Source organism: Leptodactylus fuscus, chromosome 1, assembly GCF_031893055.1.
Source record: "Leptodactylus fuscus isolate aLepFus1 chromosome 1, aLepFus1.hap2, whole genome shotgun sequence".
Classification (NCBI taxonomy): Eukaryota; Metazoa; Chordata; class Amphibia; order Anura; family Leptodactylidae; genus Leptodactylus; species Leptodactylus fuscus.
The window spans coordinates 345,978,184-345,996,049 of record NC_134265.1 but is presented as its reverse complement, the minus strand read 5'-3'; the positions used below and the strand labels follow the sequence as shown (position 1 = coordinate 345,996,049).

At 45.8% G+C, this 17,866-nt stretch overlaps 1 protein-coding gene and 2 long non-coding RNA genes across 3 annotated transcripts in view; 2 read left to right on the top strand and 1 right to left on the bottom strand.

Moving 5' to 3' along the window:
• Nucleotides 1-17,866, bottom strand: part of LOC142187851 (uncharacterized) — a 474,785-nt gene that overhangs the window by 320,525 nt on the left and 136,394 nt on the right. The gene's annotated exons all lie outside the window — the stretch shown is intronic.
• The window catches only part of LOC142187840 (uncharacterized), a 324,300-nt gene that overhangs the window by 234,507 nt on the left and 71,927 nt on the right, over nt 1-17,866 (top strand). The window lies entirely within an intron of this gene.
• The window catches only part of LOC142200477 (vomeronasal type-2 receptor 26-like), a 35,327-nt gene continuing 20,271 nt past the window's right edge, over nt 2,811-17,866 (top strand). Inside the window, exons 1-3 of the mRNA XM_075271280.1 lie at nt 2,811-2,869; nt 14,460-14,751; nt 15,507-16,328. Coding sequence (XP_075127381.1) covers nt 2,811-2,869; nt 14,460-14,751; nt 15,507-16,328 — 1,173 coding nt within the window. The remainder of the gene's footprint in view (nt 2,870-14,459; nt 14,752-15,506; nt 16,329-17,866) is intronic.

Here is a 17,866-nt window from a genome sequence, read left to right as displayed (position 1 = left end):
CTCTACAGTCCCATTTAGAAAGGAAATGAGTTCTTTGTACACTGGGGAACAATCATGCTGAAACAGAACAGGTTCTTCCTAAAATTGTTTAACAAAATAAGAAGCAACAATTGTCCAAAATGTCTTGGTCTTCTGTTGCATTAAGATTTCCCTTTACTGAAACTAAGGTGCTTAGACCAACCATGGAAAAATAATCCCATGAAATAATCTCTCCTCCACCAAATGTCACAGCTGGAACACCAAGACTGGTCCATCTGATCGCCAGTGTCATTGATCACACAACAAAACACATGCTCCATAGTCCGGTGGTCGTGTACTTCATACTTAGACATGAGCGAACAGTGAAATATTCGAGATTCGATATTCGTTTCGAATAGGCCCTCAATACTCGACTATTCGATCGAATATCGAATGCCATTATAGTCTATGGGGGGGAAATGCTCGTTTCAGGGGTAGGCAACATTCGATAAAAGTCTATTTACCAAGTCCATGAGTGAGGGTCGGGCTGGATTCTTCTCCCTGCGCAGCGTTCCCACGTCGACTTCCGGCCTTGAATTCACTCTGCTAGGCATCGGGCCTAGGCAGAGCCGACCACGCATGCCCGCGCTACAAGAAGATGGCCGCTTACAGTAAGCGGACATTTTCTTGTAGCACGGGCAAGCACAGTCGGCTCTGCCCAGGCCCGATGCCTAAGCAGAGTGAATTCAGAGCCGGAAGAGGACGCAGGAATGCTGCGACTTCTAAAGGTAAGAGAAGAACCAGCGTTGATTGGCAATGTATAGCATTCGGCCAATCAATGCTGGTTCTGCATCGAATCTTAACTTCAAATAGCTAGTAGTATTCGATCGAGTACGTGTATTTCGAATACAGTAGTATTCGATCGAATACCTACTCGATCGAATACTACTCGCTCATCTCTATTCATACTATGTAATCTGACACTTTGCATTGTGAGTGATGATGATCTAAGCTGTTTCCATAGAAGTGAATGGGAGTTATGGAAACACTTTAGAACATTGAACTACTTTGTTTCCCTAAATCCCATTAACGTCTATTGGAGTTATGAAAACAGTGTAGCTCAGAGGTGTGACGTTTCTGTAAAGCCCAGCCATTGAGGGTTTCACAGTCAGCAAAGTCAGAGGCAGGTGATAGACATGGGATGGTATTTAGGAGACTTAATTTGAAACATAGTTGCTAGTCCCAGAGGTGGGATCCATACCTATTAGGGCCCCTTCACACGGCGTATACGCTCACTGCTTTACACGCTCCAAAGCAGTGAGCGTATACGCCGTGTGAAGGGGCCCTTAGACATGTATGGCAAATCCTGTGAATATGCCATAAATGCATTTTAAGTTTTGTAATATCCTTGATGTGGGAATAAACAGTCAAAGTCTATTACACAGTAGTGTCACCTTACTAAGATAGAATTTCTTTGGAGTAATGAGTCTTATCAATAATATCTGTTGCTATGACTTTATCACCCACCATGATCACAATAGACATATCTTCTTCTGGCCTTTTTTGAGTGCTTGACAATTTGTCCATCATTGCAGAGTTTTGAAAAAGTGGATGTGGGAAAACTTTCTAAGATGGGCATGGACTATGGCAGTAACTTTCTCAACTACTTGGGAGTTTACATTTAATAGTTCTCTCATGGTACACAGAATCGTACTGTGTGTTTGTGTTGCGGACTCACATCAACTTGGTCTATCTATGGAGATGTGGGTTGTTATCATAACTTGTCTGTAGAACTTCTCCATGTCCTTGTCCACAGTGTTGACGTCCGCCCGGCATATTCAGGAGTATCACTCATACCTTACATGTTAGTTTGATGAGATGTTAAGACTTTGTTCCACTCTGACCGCATTGTCCTGTTGTAGCAACTTGTGATCTGTTTTCTTCACACAATTTTCATGTTTCCGGGGTTCCCGAGCTAAAAAAAACAAAGACTGCGGAGTACTCACATATTATTGTTACTGGTGTAATTCATGGGTCATGCACCGCTGAAGGAACTGCATGAGGATCTTGAGGCCACCTTGTACCATACACAGTTACTTTCCCAGTCACTAGACGTGGTTGAATTTCAGCATTTCTTCTCCTGTTGTTGGTTGCAAAATCAATCAAGTTTCTAAAAAAAGTTTCTAGAAGACATGTTATCCCATAGTATAAGATAAGAGAACTTGGAGATGAAATTTAGTAATGTATTAGGGTTGAGCCGATCTTGAGATTTCAGGATCGATTTTAAAATCTGATTTTCCGATAATTTTCCAGCCGATCCCGATCGTGAAATTTGCTCGATCGTCGATTGGAATCTGATCTTTTCCGATCCCGATCCCCAACCCTAGTCAATGCTTCTCTATGGGAAAAGTCACTTTTAGGGTTGACCCGATCTTGAGATAACCTCCAACCTCGATCCTGCTGGAAAAGAATGGGATCGGCATTCCGATCACGATCCTTAAATTTACTCAATCACCGATCGGAATCCGATCATTTCCGATCCCGATCGCTCAACCCTATAATGTATGTGTTAAGGGGGTTGTTGGGAGAGTTTAAATTCACACACCTGTGAGATCAATGAAGGAGGTAGGCGTTGGAATGGCCAATCATGTGACCTAGAGGTCATAATGTGACCAGAATCCCTGGGTACATCATGATCATCTGTCAGACTAAGTAAGTCAATTTAAACTTAACCAAATTCAAGAAAGGATAAGGGTGATCATATCTGTATATGGTTAAGTGGGGGTCATTGACATCATGAAGATACAGCATCAAAGCAACGTGACGTCAATCTCAGAACTGACCATGGGACGATGACGTCAGGTAGAGATCTGGACACAGACACCAAAGGAGCAAGCCCAGAAACTGTTGTGTAAAAGGTGAAATTAAGTTTGTTTGTTTTTTAACTTTTACGTGCCTGGTCTCTGATTATTATATCCTGGCAGGCATCTAAGTAGTTCCCAGAGTACAGCTGTAGCGAGGTAAACCTGACTTTCTACAGTGGGTTAAATTGCTGCAGTGCAATATCTTATCACAGAAGACAATATATATATATATATATATATATATATATATATATATATATATATATATTATATATTTATCAGGTAATAAATAGAGATGAGCGAACAGTGTTCTATCGAACACATGTTCGATCGGATATTAGGCTGTTCGCCATGTTCGAATCGAATCGAACACCGCGTGGTAAAGTGCGCCATTACTCGATTCCCCTCCCACCTTCCCTGGCGCCTTTTTTGCTCCAATAACAGCACAGGGTAGGCAACCAACAGCTCTTGTAAGAGCTAAATTCCAGGGAGAAGCTTGTCAGTGTAACGTGGCACTGACGGGCTCAATCGCCGCAACCCAGCTTTCCCCAGATCCTGAAAGGAATACACTGACAGTGTATTCCTGTATACCCTATATATACCCCCGATCCCCGTTCCAACGGTGTGCCCCCCCACCTTCACCCCAGAAATACACTGCAAGTCCCCTAGCAATAGAATTGGGGCTATATACACCCACTATTTTTGCTACTGCCATATAGTGCCATTGTCTGACTGGGAATTCAAAGAATATATAGGGGTTACATATAACTTCAATTCCAGGGAGAAGCTTGTCAGTGTAACGTGGCACTGACGGGCTCAATCGCCGCAACCCAGCTTTCCCAGGATCCTGAATGGAATACACTGACAGTGTATTCCCGTATACCCTATATATACCCCCGATCCCCGTTCCAACGGTGTGCCCCCCCACCTTCACCCCAGAAATACACTGCAAGTCCCATAGCAATAGAATTGGGGCTATATACACCCACTATGTTTGCTACTGGTATATAGTTCCATTGTCTGACTGGGAATTCAAAGAATATATTGGGGTTACAAATACCTTCAAGTCCTGCCACTGCCATATAGTGCCATTGTCTGACTGGGAATTCAAAGAATATATTGGGGTTACAAATACCCTCATTTCTTGCTACTGCAATATAGTGCCAGTTTCTGACTATGAATTCAAAGAATATATTGGTGTTACAAATACCTTCAAGTCCTGCCACTGCCATATAGTGCCAGTTTCTGACTGGGAATTCAAAAAATATATTGGTGTTAAAAATGCCTTCAAGTCCTGCCACTGCCATATAGTGCCATTGTCTGACTGGGAATTCAAAGAATATATTGGGGTTACAAATACCTTCAAGTCCTGCCACTGCCATATAGTGCCAGTTTCTGACTGGGAATTCAAAAAATATATTGTGGTTACAAATACCCTCATTTCTTGCTACTGCCATATAGTGCCAGATTCTGACTGGGAATTCAAAGAATATATTGGTGTTACAAATACCTTCAAATCCTGCCAGTGACATATAGTGCCAGTTTCTGACTGGGAATTCAAAGAATATATTGAGGTTACAAATACCCTCAAGTCTTGCTACTGCCATATAGTGTCATTTTCTGCCTGGGAATTCAAAATGTGCAAGGCTCCTGGAAAGGGACGTGGACGAGGCCGTGGGTGAGGTTGGGGGAATGGTTCTGGGGAGCAAGGTAGCGGTGAAGCCACAGGGCGTCCCGTGCCTACTCTTGTGGGGCAGCAAGCATTGCGCCACTCCACAGTGCCAGGGTTGCTTGCCACATTAACTAAACTGCAGGGTACAAACCTTAGTAGGCCCGAGAACCAGGAAAAGGTCTTGCAATGGCTGTCGGATAACGCTTACAGCACATTATCCACCAGCCAGTCAGCCTCTGCCTCCTCTCCTCCTATTACCCAACAGTCTTGTCCTCCTTCCTCCCAAAATTCCCAATCTTCCCAGAACAATAACCCCAACTGTCCCTTCTCCCCAGAGCTGTTCTCCGCTCCTTTCATTGTCCCTCAACCTGCCCCTCCATTTCGCGATTCCACGGACCTAACAGACGAGCATCTGTGTCCAGATGCTCAAACACTGGAGTCTCCTCCATCTCCGTTCGATTTGGTGGTGGATAACCAGCAACCCACCCTCATCGACGACAATGAGACGCAGTTGCCGTCAGGGCATCCAGTTGACATGCGCATTGTGCGGGAGGAGGAGATGAGACAGGAGTTGGAAGAGCAAGTGGTGGATGATGAGGACACTGACCCGACCTGGACAGGGGGGATGTCAAGCGGGGAAGGTAGTGTGGATGTTGAGGCAGGTGCAGCACCAAAAAGGGTAGCTAGAGGCAGAGGCAGATGTCAGCAGCTTAGGCGAAGCCAGGCCACACCCGGAATCTCCCAAGATGTTCCAGTTCGTACCCAGCCCCGAAAAACTCCCACCTCGAGGGCACGTTTCTCAAAGGTGTGGAGTTTTTTTCAAGGAATGTGCCGAGGACAGATATAGTGTTGTCTGCACAATTTGCCTCTCGAAATTGATTAGGGGCTCTGAGAAGAGCAACCTGTGCACCACTTCAATGCGCCGTCATTTGGAATCCAAGCACTGGAATCAGTGGCAGGCAGCAATGGCAGGACAAAGGCCACCTGCCGTTCACGCCACTGCCTCTGCCTCTGCCACTGCCACTGCTCACTGTGCTGGTGATGCACTCCAGAGGACGAGCCAGGACACCACTTCGTCTGCCTCCGCCACTTTGTTGACTTCTTCCTCATCCTCCCCTGTTCCTGTCTTATCTCCTTCTCCTGCACCATCAAAGGCACCATCAGGCGCTTCTTTACAACAACCCACCATCTCTCAGACATTGGAGCGGCGGCAGAAATACACCGCTAACCACCCACACGCGCAAGCCTTGAACGCCAACATCGCTAAACTGCTGGCCCAGGAGATATCGGCGTTCCGGCTTGTTGAAACTCCCACCTTCCTGGACCTGATGGCAACTGCGGCACCTCGCTATGCCGTCCCTAGCCGTCACTACTTCTCCCGGTGTGCCGTCCCCGCCTTGCACCAGCACGTGTCACTCAACATCAGGCGGGCCCGTAGTTCCGCGCTTTGCACAAAGGTCCACTTGACCACCGACGCGTGGACAAGTGCATGCGGACAGGGACGCTTCCCAAACTGGCCCGGTGTACCTCGTCTCCCCGCCTAACATTCCTGGCAGGGACACGAGAAGAACACCCCCCTCCTCCTCCTCCTCCACCGCCTCCTCCTCCTCCTCCGCTGTTAGATTGACCCCAGCTTCGAGTTGGAAACGTTGCAGCACTGGCGTTGGTAGACGTCAGCAGGCCGTGCTGAAGCTGATCAGCTTGGGGGACAGACAGCACACTGCCTCCGAGGTGAGGGATGCCCTCCTCGATGAGACGGCAATATGGTTTGAGCCGCTGCACCTGGGCCCAGGCATGGTCGTTTGTGATAACGGCCGGAACCTGGTAGCAGCTCTGGAGCTTGCCGGACTCCAACATGCTCCATTCCTGGCCCACGTCTTCAACCTAGTGGTGCAACGTTTCCTAAAGAGCTACCCCAATGTTCCAAAGCTACTGGGGAAAGTGCGGCGCATGTGCGCCCACTTTCGCAAGTCGACAGTAGCCGCTGCTAGCTTAAAATCTCTCCAGCAATGCCAGCATGTGCCACAACACCAGCTTTTGTGCGATGTCCCCACACGCTGGAACTCAACGTTTCAGATGTTGAATAGAGTGGTTGAGCAGCAGAGACGTTTGATGGAATACCAGCTACAAAACCCTAGGGTGCCACAAAGTCAGCTGCCTCAGTTTCTCATCCATGAGTGGCCATGGAAGAGAAACCTTTGTGACATCCTATGGGTGTTTGAGGTGTTCACAAGGAGGGTGAGCTCTGAGGATGCGATGGTGAGCCTTACAATCCCGCTCTTGTGTGTGCTGAGAGAATCCCTCATTGACATCAGGGATAACTCAGATCACACAGAGGAGTCAGGGATAGCATCCGATCCGTCACAGCTGGAGAGAAGGTCCACACATCTGTCCGCTTCATCGCGTTTAATGGAGGAGGAGGAGGAGGAGGAGGAGGAAGAAGAGTTGTCCGATGATGTGATGGTGATACAGGAGGCTTCCGGGCAACTTCGAATCGTCCCATTGTTGCAGCGCGGATGGGTAGACATGGACGATGAGGAGGAAATGGAGATTGAACTTTCCGGTGGGGCCAGGGGAGTCATGCCAACTAACACTGTGGCAGACATGGCTGAGTTCATGTTGGGGTGCTTTACAACCGACAAGCGTATTGTCAAAATCATGGAGGACAACCAGTACTGGATCTTTGCTATCCTTGACCCCTGGTATAAAAACAACATCTCCTCTTTTATTCCGGTAGAGGGGAGGGCCAATCGCATCAATGCTTGCCACAAGCAATTGGTGCAGAATATGATGGAGATGTTTCCAGCATGTGACGTTGGCGGCAGGGAGGGCAGTTCCTCCAGTAGGCGACCAAGTTCTCACCGGTCCACACAAACAAGGGGCACACTGTCTAAGGTCTGGGACACCTTGATGGCACCCCCTCACCAAAGTGCCGCCACAGAGGGTCCTAGTGTCACCAGGCGTGAGAAGTATAGGCGCATGTTGCAGGAATACCTTTCCGACCACAGCCCTGTCCTCTCCGATCCCTCTGCGCCCTACACGTATTGGGTGTCGAAGTTGGACCTGTGGCTTGAACTTGCCCTATATGCCTTGGAGGTGCTGTCCTGTCCTGCCGCCAGCGTCCTATCTGAGAGGGTGTTCAGTGCAGCCGGTGGCATCATCACTGACAAGCGCACCCGTCTGTCAGCTGAGAGTGCCGACCGGCTCACTTTGATAAAAATGAACCACCACTGGATAGAGCCTTCATTTTCGTGCCCACCTGTGTAAAGCACCCCAACATGAAACTCCATGTCTGTGCTCAACCTCTCCAATTCCTCCTCATCCTCATACTCATCCACCATAAGCGTTGCACAATTCTGCTCCTACTAGGCTCCCTCCACCCTGATTTCCCACAACTCTGCTGGTTAGAGGCTCCCTCCACCCTGATTTCCCACAACTCTGCTGGTTAGAGGCTCCCTCCACCCTGATTTCACACAACTCTGCTGGTTAGAGGCTCCTTCCACCATGAATTTCCCACAACTGTGCTAGTTAGAGGCTCCCTCCACCCTGATTTCACACAACTCTGCTGGTTAGAGGCTCCCTCCACCATGAATTTGCCCAAACTGGGGTTTTTAGATGCTCCCTCCACCATGAATTGGTCCAAACTGGGGGTTTTAGAGGCTCCCTCCATCATGAATTGGTCCAAACTGGGGTTTTTAGAGGCTCCCTCCACCATGAATTTGCCCAAACTGGGGTGTTTAGAGGCTCCCTCCACCATGAATTTGCCCAAACTCTGCTGGTTAGAGGCTCAATCCACCCTGATTTTCAAAACAAATGTTGGTGCCAACCTCAACTTACTACAAGGGCCAAATTCACTGCTGGTGACAAGCTCTCCTCACTCCAAGTGCCAAATACACATGTTTTAAGGTGTTTTCCTACTGTCTGAGAGGTGGTATTGAGTGTGTAAAGTGTGTAGTTGTTAGGCTGTGATTTTGGGGTAATAGAGGGTCTTTGGTGTGTTAGATGCCCCCAGACATGCTTCCCCTGCTGTTCCAGTGTCATTCCAGAGGTGTTGGCATCATTTTCTGTGGTGTCATAGTGGACTTGGTGACCCTCCAGAGACGGATTTGGGTTTCCCCCTTAACGAGTATTATGTTCCCCATAGACTATAATGGGGTTCGAAACCCATTTGAACACTCGAACAGTGAGCGGCTGTTCGAATTGGAATTCGAACCTCGAACATTTTAGTGTTCGCTCATCTCTAGTAATAAACCCAAATACACTGTAGTCTACCTTCTTGACAAAAAGTAGGATTGCAGGAATAAATAGCTGCTTTGACCCCGCTCAGAACAGTTTCAGGTCAAGATTGATATAAAATGACTTCCGTGTATATCGTTAAATGGGTTGTCAAACCTCAAATTGATTTTTTTTTCATATGGCTGACCCATTCCCAAAATAGGAAAATGAAATTGGGGCTGTCAAACCTTTTTAAGTCTAAACATAGAAGATACTTTAGATGGATATATGTTTTTCTATTCTTCAATGACTCCTTTTTGTCTTATTCCCCTTGGAGTTAGTTTTTTTTAATGATAAAATTATACTAATAATACAAAGTAGCAATCTCTCACTTACTACATATACACTATATAAGAAATCTCATAGATGCCTGACCTAGTACAAGCCATCCAGTAATCTGCGCTACACGCCATCGTGTCTTCTGTAATGGGATTACTTGTCACCGACCTGCAGAGATGTCTGTGCATTCTCTGCTAAAAATAATATCAGGTATCGTAATCACAGAATTCTTATTAGCACAATGCCAGAAACTAAGCTCGGGACCTCATTGTTTTATCAAAAAAGGCTCTGCGTTATTTAATACAAGATATGTCCAAGATGGAGATATGGTCGTTGGTGGGATATTCACTGTACATTACTATTACGACATGAACTTGTTTAGAACTTGTATGATGTAAGTACAATACTACTACACAGTACATTTTATTGAATGTATTATTGTTAGATAAATATGGATGTAGCCAAGTTTAAAATGACTTTTAATGGGTTAGGTAAACTGTTGCTAATACCGTTAACTTGACTTTTTCCATTGTTTCCTACAGCTTTTGTAGGAATTTTGTATTATCTCAGTACAGTGAATTATAAAATTCTGAAGATAAATGTCTATTAGTTATATAAATCCAGGCATCAGTACCTAGCAAAAGTAAAACTAAAGCCGAAACCTTATCCCTTTCACCAACTGTGATTTTACAACCTGTGTAATCCTCACACCAGTATTAAAGGCTATGAACACCTTTGGAAATACCGTATATACTCGAGTATAAGGCTGCATTCACACGGAGCTACGCCATGCTTGTAAAAATACTCATTGCCTGCCGTACACGCGAGGCTCCCATTGAAGTGAATGGGAAGTGTTCGGCAGCCTAACCGTAGCAATCGCGTGTATGGCAGTGAATGAGGATTTTTACAAGCACGGCGTAACTCCATGTGAATGCAGCCTAAGCCAAGTTTTTCAGCACAGTTTTTGTGCTGAAAGAGTCCGCCTCGGCTTATATTCGGGTCATTAAATACTGTAGTTACAGACCTGGCATACTGACACGGGGGTGGGTGCCGGGCCGCAGCATCTCCACACTCCTGGCAGAAGTACCAGGGCCTTCTAGCAGAAGTACCGTAAGTACTTCTGTAGTTTGAATTGGACAGCACCACCATGGCGATGTTGCGGGCCCAGCACCTGCCCCGGTGTCTGGATGCCGGGTCTGTAACTACGGTAGCTGTAGTCTGTAGCTATAATGGCGACTGCTCTGCTCCAGAGTGGTCGCCATTAGAATCGGCACCTCCACTGTAACTCTTACAGTGGTAATGGCGGAGTTAGAGCGGAGATGCCCTCCACTGCGGGGAAGCGGCAGGCGTCGCCATGCCCCTGGAGAGAGGAGAGAGCATACGCAACCGCTCTCTCAAATGCGGCCCTGAAGCGCTGAGGGAGATCCCCGACTGCCGCAGCTGAAGGGGCGATCCTCGGCAGGAGCGCGTACCTGAAGGAAGACCTCGGCCGTCGGATCTGAAGGGGAACTGCGGCCGGCAGAAGCGCTGAAAGGAAATCCAGGCAGCCGAGTCAGCCGGGGATCCCCCCTTCAGCTCCAGCGGCCGGGGATCTCCCTCTGCGCCTTGGTAAAGGCTCCCAGGCTGCAGTGCTTTTCTTTTGCAGGCTGCTCTATGCAGCCCACAAAAGAAATGACGATTTTTGCAATGTATTGCAATGCATTAGCATTGTAATGCATGGCATTAGTGATCAGACCCCCTGGGGTTCAAGACCCCTAGGGGGTCTAATAAATGCAATCTTTCCTTAGAACACATATAAAACTAATACTAAATAAACTAATAATAATAATACTAAATAAACGCCCGCTCTACCAATCTATAAAAATATTTTTCCTGTACGGTAAACGCCGTAGCTGGAAAAAAAGTTATCTAACTGCCCCTTCCCTGACACTGGTTTTTTTCCCCCCACTTGGAATTCAGTCTGACTATAGCCAGGCTAAATATAGGGGACCTGCAGTGCTCCTATTCCGTCGGTAAGGGGTTAATAGGTGCACTGCAGATCCCCTATATTCAGCCAGGCTGAATTCCAAGTGGGGGAAAAACCCCAGTCCTCAAGCTCAGGGAAGGGGCAGACAGACAACCAAAACACCCCCTCCCCTTTCCCAGCACCCAACACCTACTGCACCCAAAAACTCCAGCCATTTTAATTTTTGAAATTTTCCAGTAGCTGCTGCATTTCCCCCCCTCGGCTTATATTCAAGTCAATATGTTTTCCCATTTTTTTGTGGTAAAATTAGAAGGGTCGGCTTATATTCGGGTCGGCTTATACTCGAGTATATACGGTAGTTGTATAATAAACTTTGCATCCTAAAAGGGTACCCCATCCCCAGAATCCTATTTAAAGTTGTAACTTAGACTAACATAAGTTTAAACTCAATGCATCACTTTATCTGGCTCTGTTTGTCCTTGTCTAGATTTCAGACCACCTCTAATATCTAGTAGCAGTGGCTGAGCTGGTGACGCAGTCTCTGCTCCCAGCCATCTCTGCCTTCTTCAACAGTTCCACTCTAGTTTTTCTAAAGACAAATAGATGCACATTTTTAAGACTGGTGCATTGTATGCCAGTCTTTATAAATGGTCCAACTGGTGCAGGAACTGAGAAATTTATGAAGAGGCTGCGGTGAGGTGAGCCCACGGACTTGAGGTGTATGCTTGTCACCCAACATGCACCTCAAGATCATCCCTCTACTTTAGTTTTCTAGTAATAAGTGACTGCTGAATTCCTGATAGTCTTTCAGTCTTCAGGACTTTGTGTCCGGTTTTAAAAAAAAATGGTTTCTCCGCAGAGAGCATAAAACGCTCACCGGCGCTCACGGCCGTACACGGTCTGTCAGGTTTCCGTCTTCTGTCTGCAGAAGACGGAAACCTGAGAACGGAGACCGGACGCTGGTGTGAACCCAGCGTCACTCTGACAGCTACTGAGCTACATCTTAAAAATTGCCATCAAAACTATAGAGGGGTTGATTTATCCTGTCACCACAGCTCAAGCTCGATATTAAATTCTCTCTAGCACAAAACAAAACAAAAATTTTAGTAGGTATTGGGGCTACGAATTGCTTACTTTTTTGCCATGGAGCTAATCTTGCCACCAGCATCCTACCTCTCTCAGTAGGCACACTTGCCAAGTTACTGTATATACTCGAGTATGAGCCAAAGTTTTCAGCACAGTTTTTGTGCTGAAAAAGCCCCCCTCGGCTTATACTCAAGTCAAGCGGGGGGGGGGGGGGGGGCAGCCGCAATAGTAATGTATAAAATCTCCCATAAAATAGTGGGGAAAAAAGCTTTAAAAAAATATAATAAAAAAAATAAAGTTAATAAAAGTTTTAAATCCCTCCTTTCCCTAGAATATATATAAAAGTAGAAAATGACTGTGACACACAAACACATTAGGTATCCCTGTGTCTACTGAATATAGGGGATCTGCAGTGCTCCTGTTCCATCAGGAAGGGGTTAATAGGAGTACCGCAGATCCCCTATATTCAGCCAGACTGAATTACAAGTGGGGGAAGAAAAAACCCAGTCCTCAAGCTCAGGCAAGGGGAAGACAGACAACCAAAACACCCCCTCCCCTTCCCCAGCATCTACTGCACCCAAAAAATCAGACCATTTTAATTTTTGAAATTTTCCAGTAGCTGCTGCATTTCCCCCCTCGGCTTATACTCGAGTCAATAAGTTTTCCCAGTTTTCTGTGGTAAAATTAGGGGGGATGGGCTTATATTCGGGTCGGCTTATACTCGAGTATATATGATAACTCTTTTTGTTCCTGTTGTCCTCACTGCTATGTTTGCTGCCGCACTGCTGACCTAAGGATGCATGTGGTGCCTTTTGCTGCATATTAAAGTGTTATAGGACACCTGAGCAAATGTTCCTAGTATGTTGTGCACTTACCCCTGTTTGTTATTTGACCTTATCCATGCTACCTGTCAGGATACGGAGTCGCCGCGGTCTCCTTGCTGTGCGGCGTCTCCCTGGGAGACGTGTTAGGAGTTCTATTGGGTGTGCTTAGGTCATTAAGGGTTAATCTTTTCCTTGCCTTCAGTCTCCATGTCATTAGCCATCAGGTGTGTTTCTCTGCTGCTATTTTAACCCCACCCAGGCATGGATCCTTGCCAGCCATTTACTTGTGTTTCCTGTTTCCCCTGCTCAGTCTGATTCCCTGTCTGTTTGTATTCGGTCTGTTTCTTGGTTTTTATACCCGGCTTGTATTTTGACTATCCCTTGTCTTTTGATTTGGTACCTTTATTATAGCTCCTGGCTCGACTTCTTGCTCGTCTGACCTCGCCTTCTCTTCTGTGTCTTGCTGGGACTTGTGGTCCTCCCCGGTTCCATGCTGTTTAGTCTTTTGTTTTGCATTGCATTTACACTGTGCTTTCTGTTTAGGTGTGACCCCGTGACTCCAGTCCCTAGGACTTTCAGGGCCTCCTCTCCCCTTATCCTAGCCGCCGGATAGAAGGTTAGGAGCCGTGGTAGGCGCACTTCAATTAGGAAGTGCATTGGTCTGCCTCATCTCAGATATTACAGCATAGTTATAGCTGCAGGGCCTACGACCCCTTGTGTCATTAGTTGCACAGTGTTGCTTTCCCAGCTGTGTCTCTTTGCACTGCCTGACCCTGACTCCAATCCTTACACTACATGTTTTTGACTCTGCTGATTACCCCGGCTTGTTTCCTCACCTCTGGACCTGACCTTCTGTATGTCCTTTATTTCTGTGTGTGCACTGCCAGCCCTAAACTTGGCCCATACATGACTAATCTCCTGCCTGATGCTTCTCTGCTTTCCACCGATGTCTCTTGGCCACTCCAAGAGATAGAAATCTGATGGCCTCCTTAAAGTAAAATCTGCATCTTGTATAGAGAGACCATTTGGACAAAACCTTTAGGAGTGGCTCAAAGTCATACTGTTTGGGTGACACAGTGGATCCACTGCCAGCTTCTTGGGACAATAGCATTTTGTACACTAGTGTTTTTAAACGCATTGTGTCAATTTTAAACTTTTCTACATTTGTAAATTATTGATTGCCTAAATGATACTTTGAGTATGTCATACATTGTGACCCTGACCATGTGACCATGCAAAACATTAGGCACTTCATGGCTTATGGACCTAGTGGTAGATGGGACCACTATGAACCTTTAAAGTTATGACAGGGCATATAGGCCCACTAAGGCTCGTGTGCTCGAGTGCGATTACACCTCTGTACTTCCTCAAGTTACGCAGTTACGCTGAAGATAATCTATTATGCAAAACTCTACACAGTCTGTTTGGTCTTTTCACCATTGAATGGAATCCAGTTGCTTCTTCATATGAAATATTATTTGTGTAATGGATCTAATTTCATTGTTGACTAACTGTCCTCGTTCAATTCCTTACAGTCCTCTACCGTCATTTTACAGACATATTTTGGCTTTTATTTTTGCCATAGATGAAATTAATAGAAATCCAAATATTTTACCGAATGTAACTCTTGGATACCATGTGACAGATTCCTGTAACAGTATAAATCTAGCCATAGAGAATGTGCTACAGATTTTATCTGGTCCTCAGGACATAGTTCCTAACTATTCCTGTCTGAATAAAGACAAACTGGTGGGTGTCATCGGAGATCAGTCTTCAAAAACATCTTTACACATTATAGAAATGTTGAATGTTTATGGATATTCCCAGGTATGTATCCCTTATTATAGTAATATTAGGGTTGAGCCGATCCTGAGATTTCAGGATCGATTTTAAAATCCGATTTCCGATCGATCGCCGATCGTAATCCGATCTTTTCCAATCTCGATCGCTCAACCAGCGCCGTACCTCCCATGAGGCGATCTGAAGCAACCGCTTCAGGCGGCGCTATACCAGGGCCTCGGGAGGGCGGCATTTTGCCGACCTAAGCCAGTCCAGGACAAGCTGTCCTGGACTGGCTTAGCGTCACCGTGTCGGCAACCCAACACGGGAAGCGAGTGGTGGATTGGAGCGGCCCTGAGGGACGCAGTGCTGCTCCAGCGGCCGCCCCTCACACTCAGCCAGAGAACAGGTCCTCTCCCTGCCTGCTCTCTGCCTTCTAACGCCGCTCGCTCTGCTCGGCCCCGCCCCCTTCCTCTTGGCCCCGCCGCTTTCTTGCAACCCCGCCCCCCTCAGCTCCGCCCCTCCTCCGAGGGGGGGGGAGGCAGCTTTCTGACGTCCGCTTCAGGTGGCAGAAAGCCCAGGTTCACCCCTGCGCTCAACCCTAAGTAATATTAAATGGATAAATAAACAGCAGCCACATTTTTTTTCTTCACTGTATACCTTATATTAGTGACTTATAGGAAATGGCAATTAAATATATTGCTCCTGTTTTGTCACAGTATACGAAATTATGTATGGACCTTTTTTGTCTGATAGATGATTATGTCTGCTTTTGTCTTCCTTCTTTGTAAACTTCTTCTTAGATCAGTTACGGTGCCACGGATTCTATTCTAACCAATAAGAACAAGTATCCGTCTTTCTTCCAAACACTTCCCAGTGACCACACACAGTCTCTAGCAATAGTTAAGCTTCTCCGATATTTTGGTTGGACGTGGATTGGTGTTGTTGCATCTGACGATGATGGAGGACATGCACAAAGTGAAGAATTAAAGAAGCAAACCAAAGTTCACGATATCTGTATTGAGTTCATCCTTAAAGTAGCAGCGGATGATGCAGAGCACGAAGACATAACTTTATATAAGAGCAGAGAGATTTTTAATAAGGCAACATCAAAAATTATTGTACTTTGTGGTACAATTTCACTGATGACAATAAAGTCAATTGAAAGAGTATGTACTGGTGGCCTCGAGAAACTTTTCATCGTATCGGCAGGGTCAGTTGGCCAACTTCTATCTTTAATAAAATATATAACATCTTTCCAAGGTAGTCTTCTATTTTCACTGCCTACAAAAAAGATCCCTTATCTGAAGAAATTCTTGGACGAGATTGGTCTTGTAAATCGCCCCAGCGATACTTTACTGCAGCATATTCTTGCCATTTACTTAAAGTGTTTAACTTCCGACATTATTTTAAACATACTTGTGAAAGAATCTTATGGAATCAACCTCTACAATTGCAGCAAGAACGTAAAGATAAGTGATATTGGCAGCAAGCGTTACTACACCAATGAATTTGGAACCACTTATCATGTCTACAAAGCTGTCTATGCCATGGCACACGCTCTACATGATGCCACAATTCTTAGGCCCGGACACCTCAAAGGCAATCAAAAACAGAGAATGAAGGTAACTTTTTGTTAAATTTTGTACCTTTATGGTTGTAAATCCCTTTATCCTGTCCGGGTATGAATATTTGCAAATAGAGATGGGCAAACCCATTGAGATTTGTTTAGAAGAATATTTGTGAGGATCAGCCCTCCAGTTCATTTTGGACAAAACTTGTTCGGATTGATCGAGAATTGTTATTATTATATTATGTTACTCCTAGTCATGCATGTGAGAATATAAGATTTATATTCTCACAGGACTAGGAGTTACAGCACCCATACCAGAACTTCCATCTTTCCTTCAGTTATACATACAGTACAGACCAAAAGTTTGGACACACCTTTTCATTCAAAGAGTTTTCTGTATTGTGATGACTATGAAAATTTTAGATTCACACTGAAGGTATCAAAACTATGAAGTAACACATGTGGAATTATATACTTAACAAAAAAGTGTGACACAACTGGAAATCTGTCTTATATTCTAGGTTCTTCAAAATAGCCACCTTTTGCTTTGATTATTGCTTTGGACACTATTGGCATTCTCTTGATGAGCTTTAAGGGGTAGTGACCTGAAATGGTCTTACAACAGTCTTGAAGGATTTCCCAGAGATGCTTAGCACTTGTTGGCCCTTTTGCCTTCACTCTGCGATCCAGCTCACCCCAAACCTTCTCGATTGGGTTCAGGTCTAGTGACTCTGGAGGCCAGGTCATCTAGCGTAGCACCCCATCACTCTCCTTCTTGGTCAAATAGCCCTTACACAGCCTGGAGGTGTTTGGTGTCATTGTCCTGTTGAAAAATAAATGATGGTCCAACTAAACACAAACCGGATGGAATAGCATGCCGCTGCAAGATGCTGTGGTAGCCATGCTGGTTCAGTATTCCTTCAATTTTGAATAAATCCCCAACAGTGTCACCAGCAAAGCACCCCCACACCATCACACCTCCTCCTCCATGCTTCACAGTGGGAACCAGACATGTAGAGTCCATCCGTTCACCTTTTCTGCGTCGCACAAAGACATGGTGGTTGGAAACAAAGATCTCAAATTTGGACTCTTCAGTACTAGAGATGAGCGAGTAGTGTTTGATCAAGTAGGTGTTTGATCGAATACTACGGTATTCGATCGAACACTACAAGCTGTTCGAAGTTGAAGGTTTGATGCAGAACCAGCGTTGATTGGCAGAATACTATACATTCTGCCAATCAACGCTGGTTCTTCTCTTACCTTTAGATGTCTTCTCCGTGCGGCGTCCCCGCGGCATCTTCTGGCTGTAATTCACTCTGCCTAGGCAGAGTGAATTACAGCTGGAAGAAGACGCGGGGACCCTGCGCTGCGAGAAGACTTCAAGGAGGATCCAGCCCGACCGTCACTTGTGGACTAGGTAAGTAAAATTTTATCGAATTTTGCCTACCCCTGAAACAAGCATTTCCCCCCATAGACTATAACGGGGTTCGAAATCCGTTCGAACAGTTGAACAGTGTGTGGCTGTTCAAATCGGATTTCGAACCTCGGACATTTTAATGTTCGCTCATCTCTACTCATCAGACCAAAGCA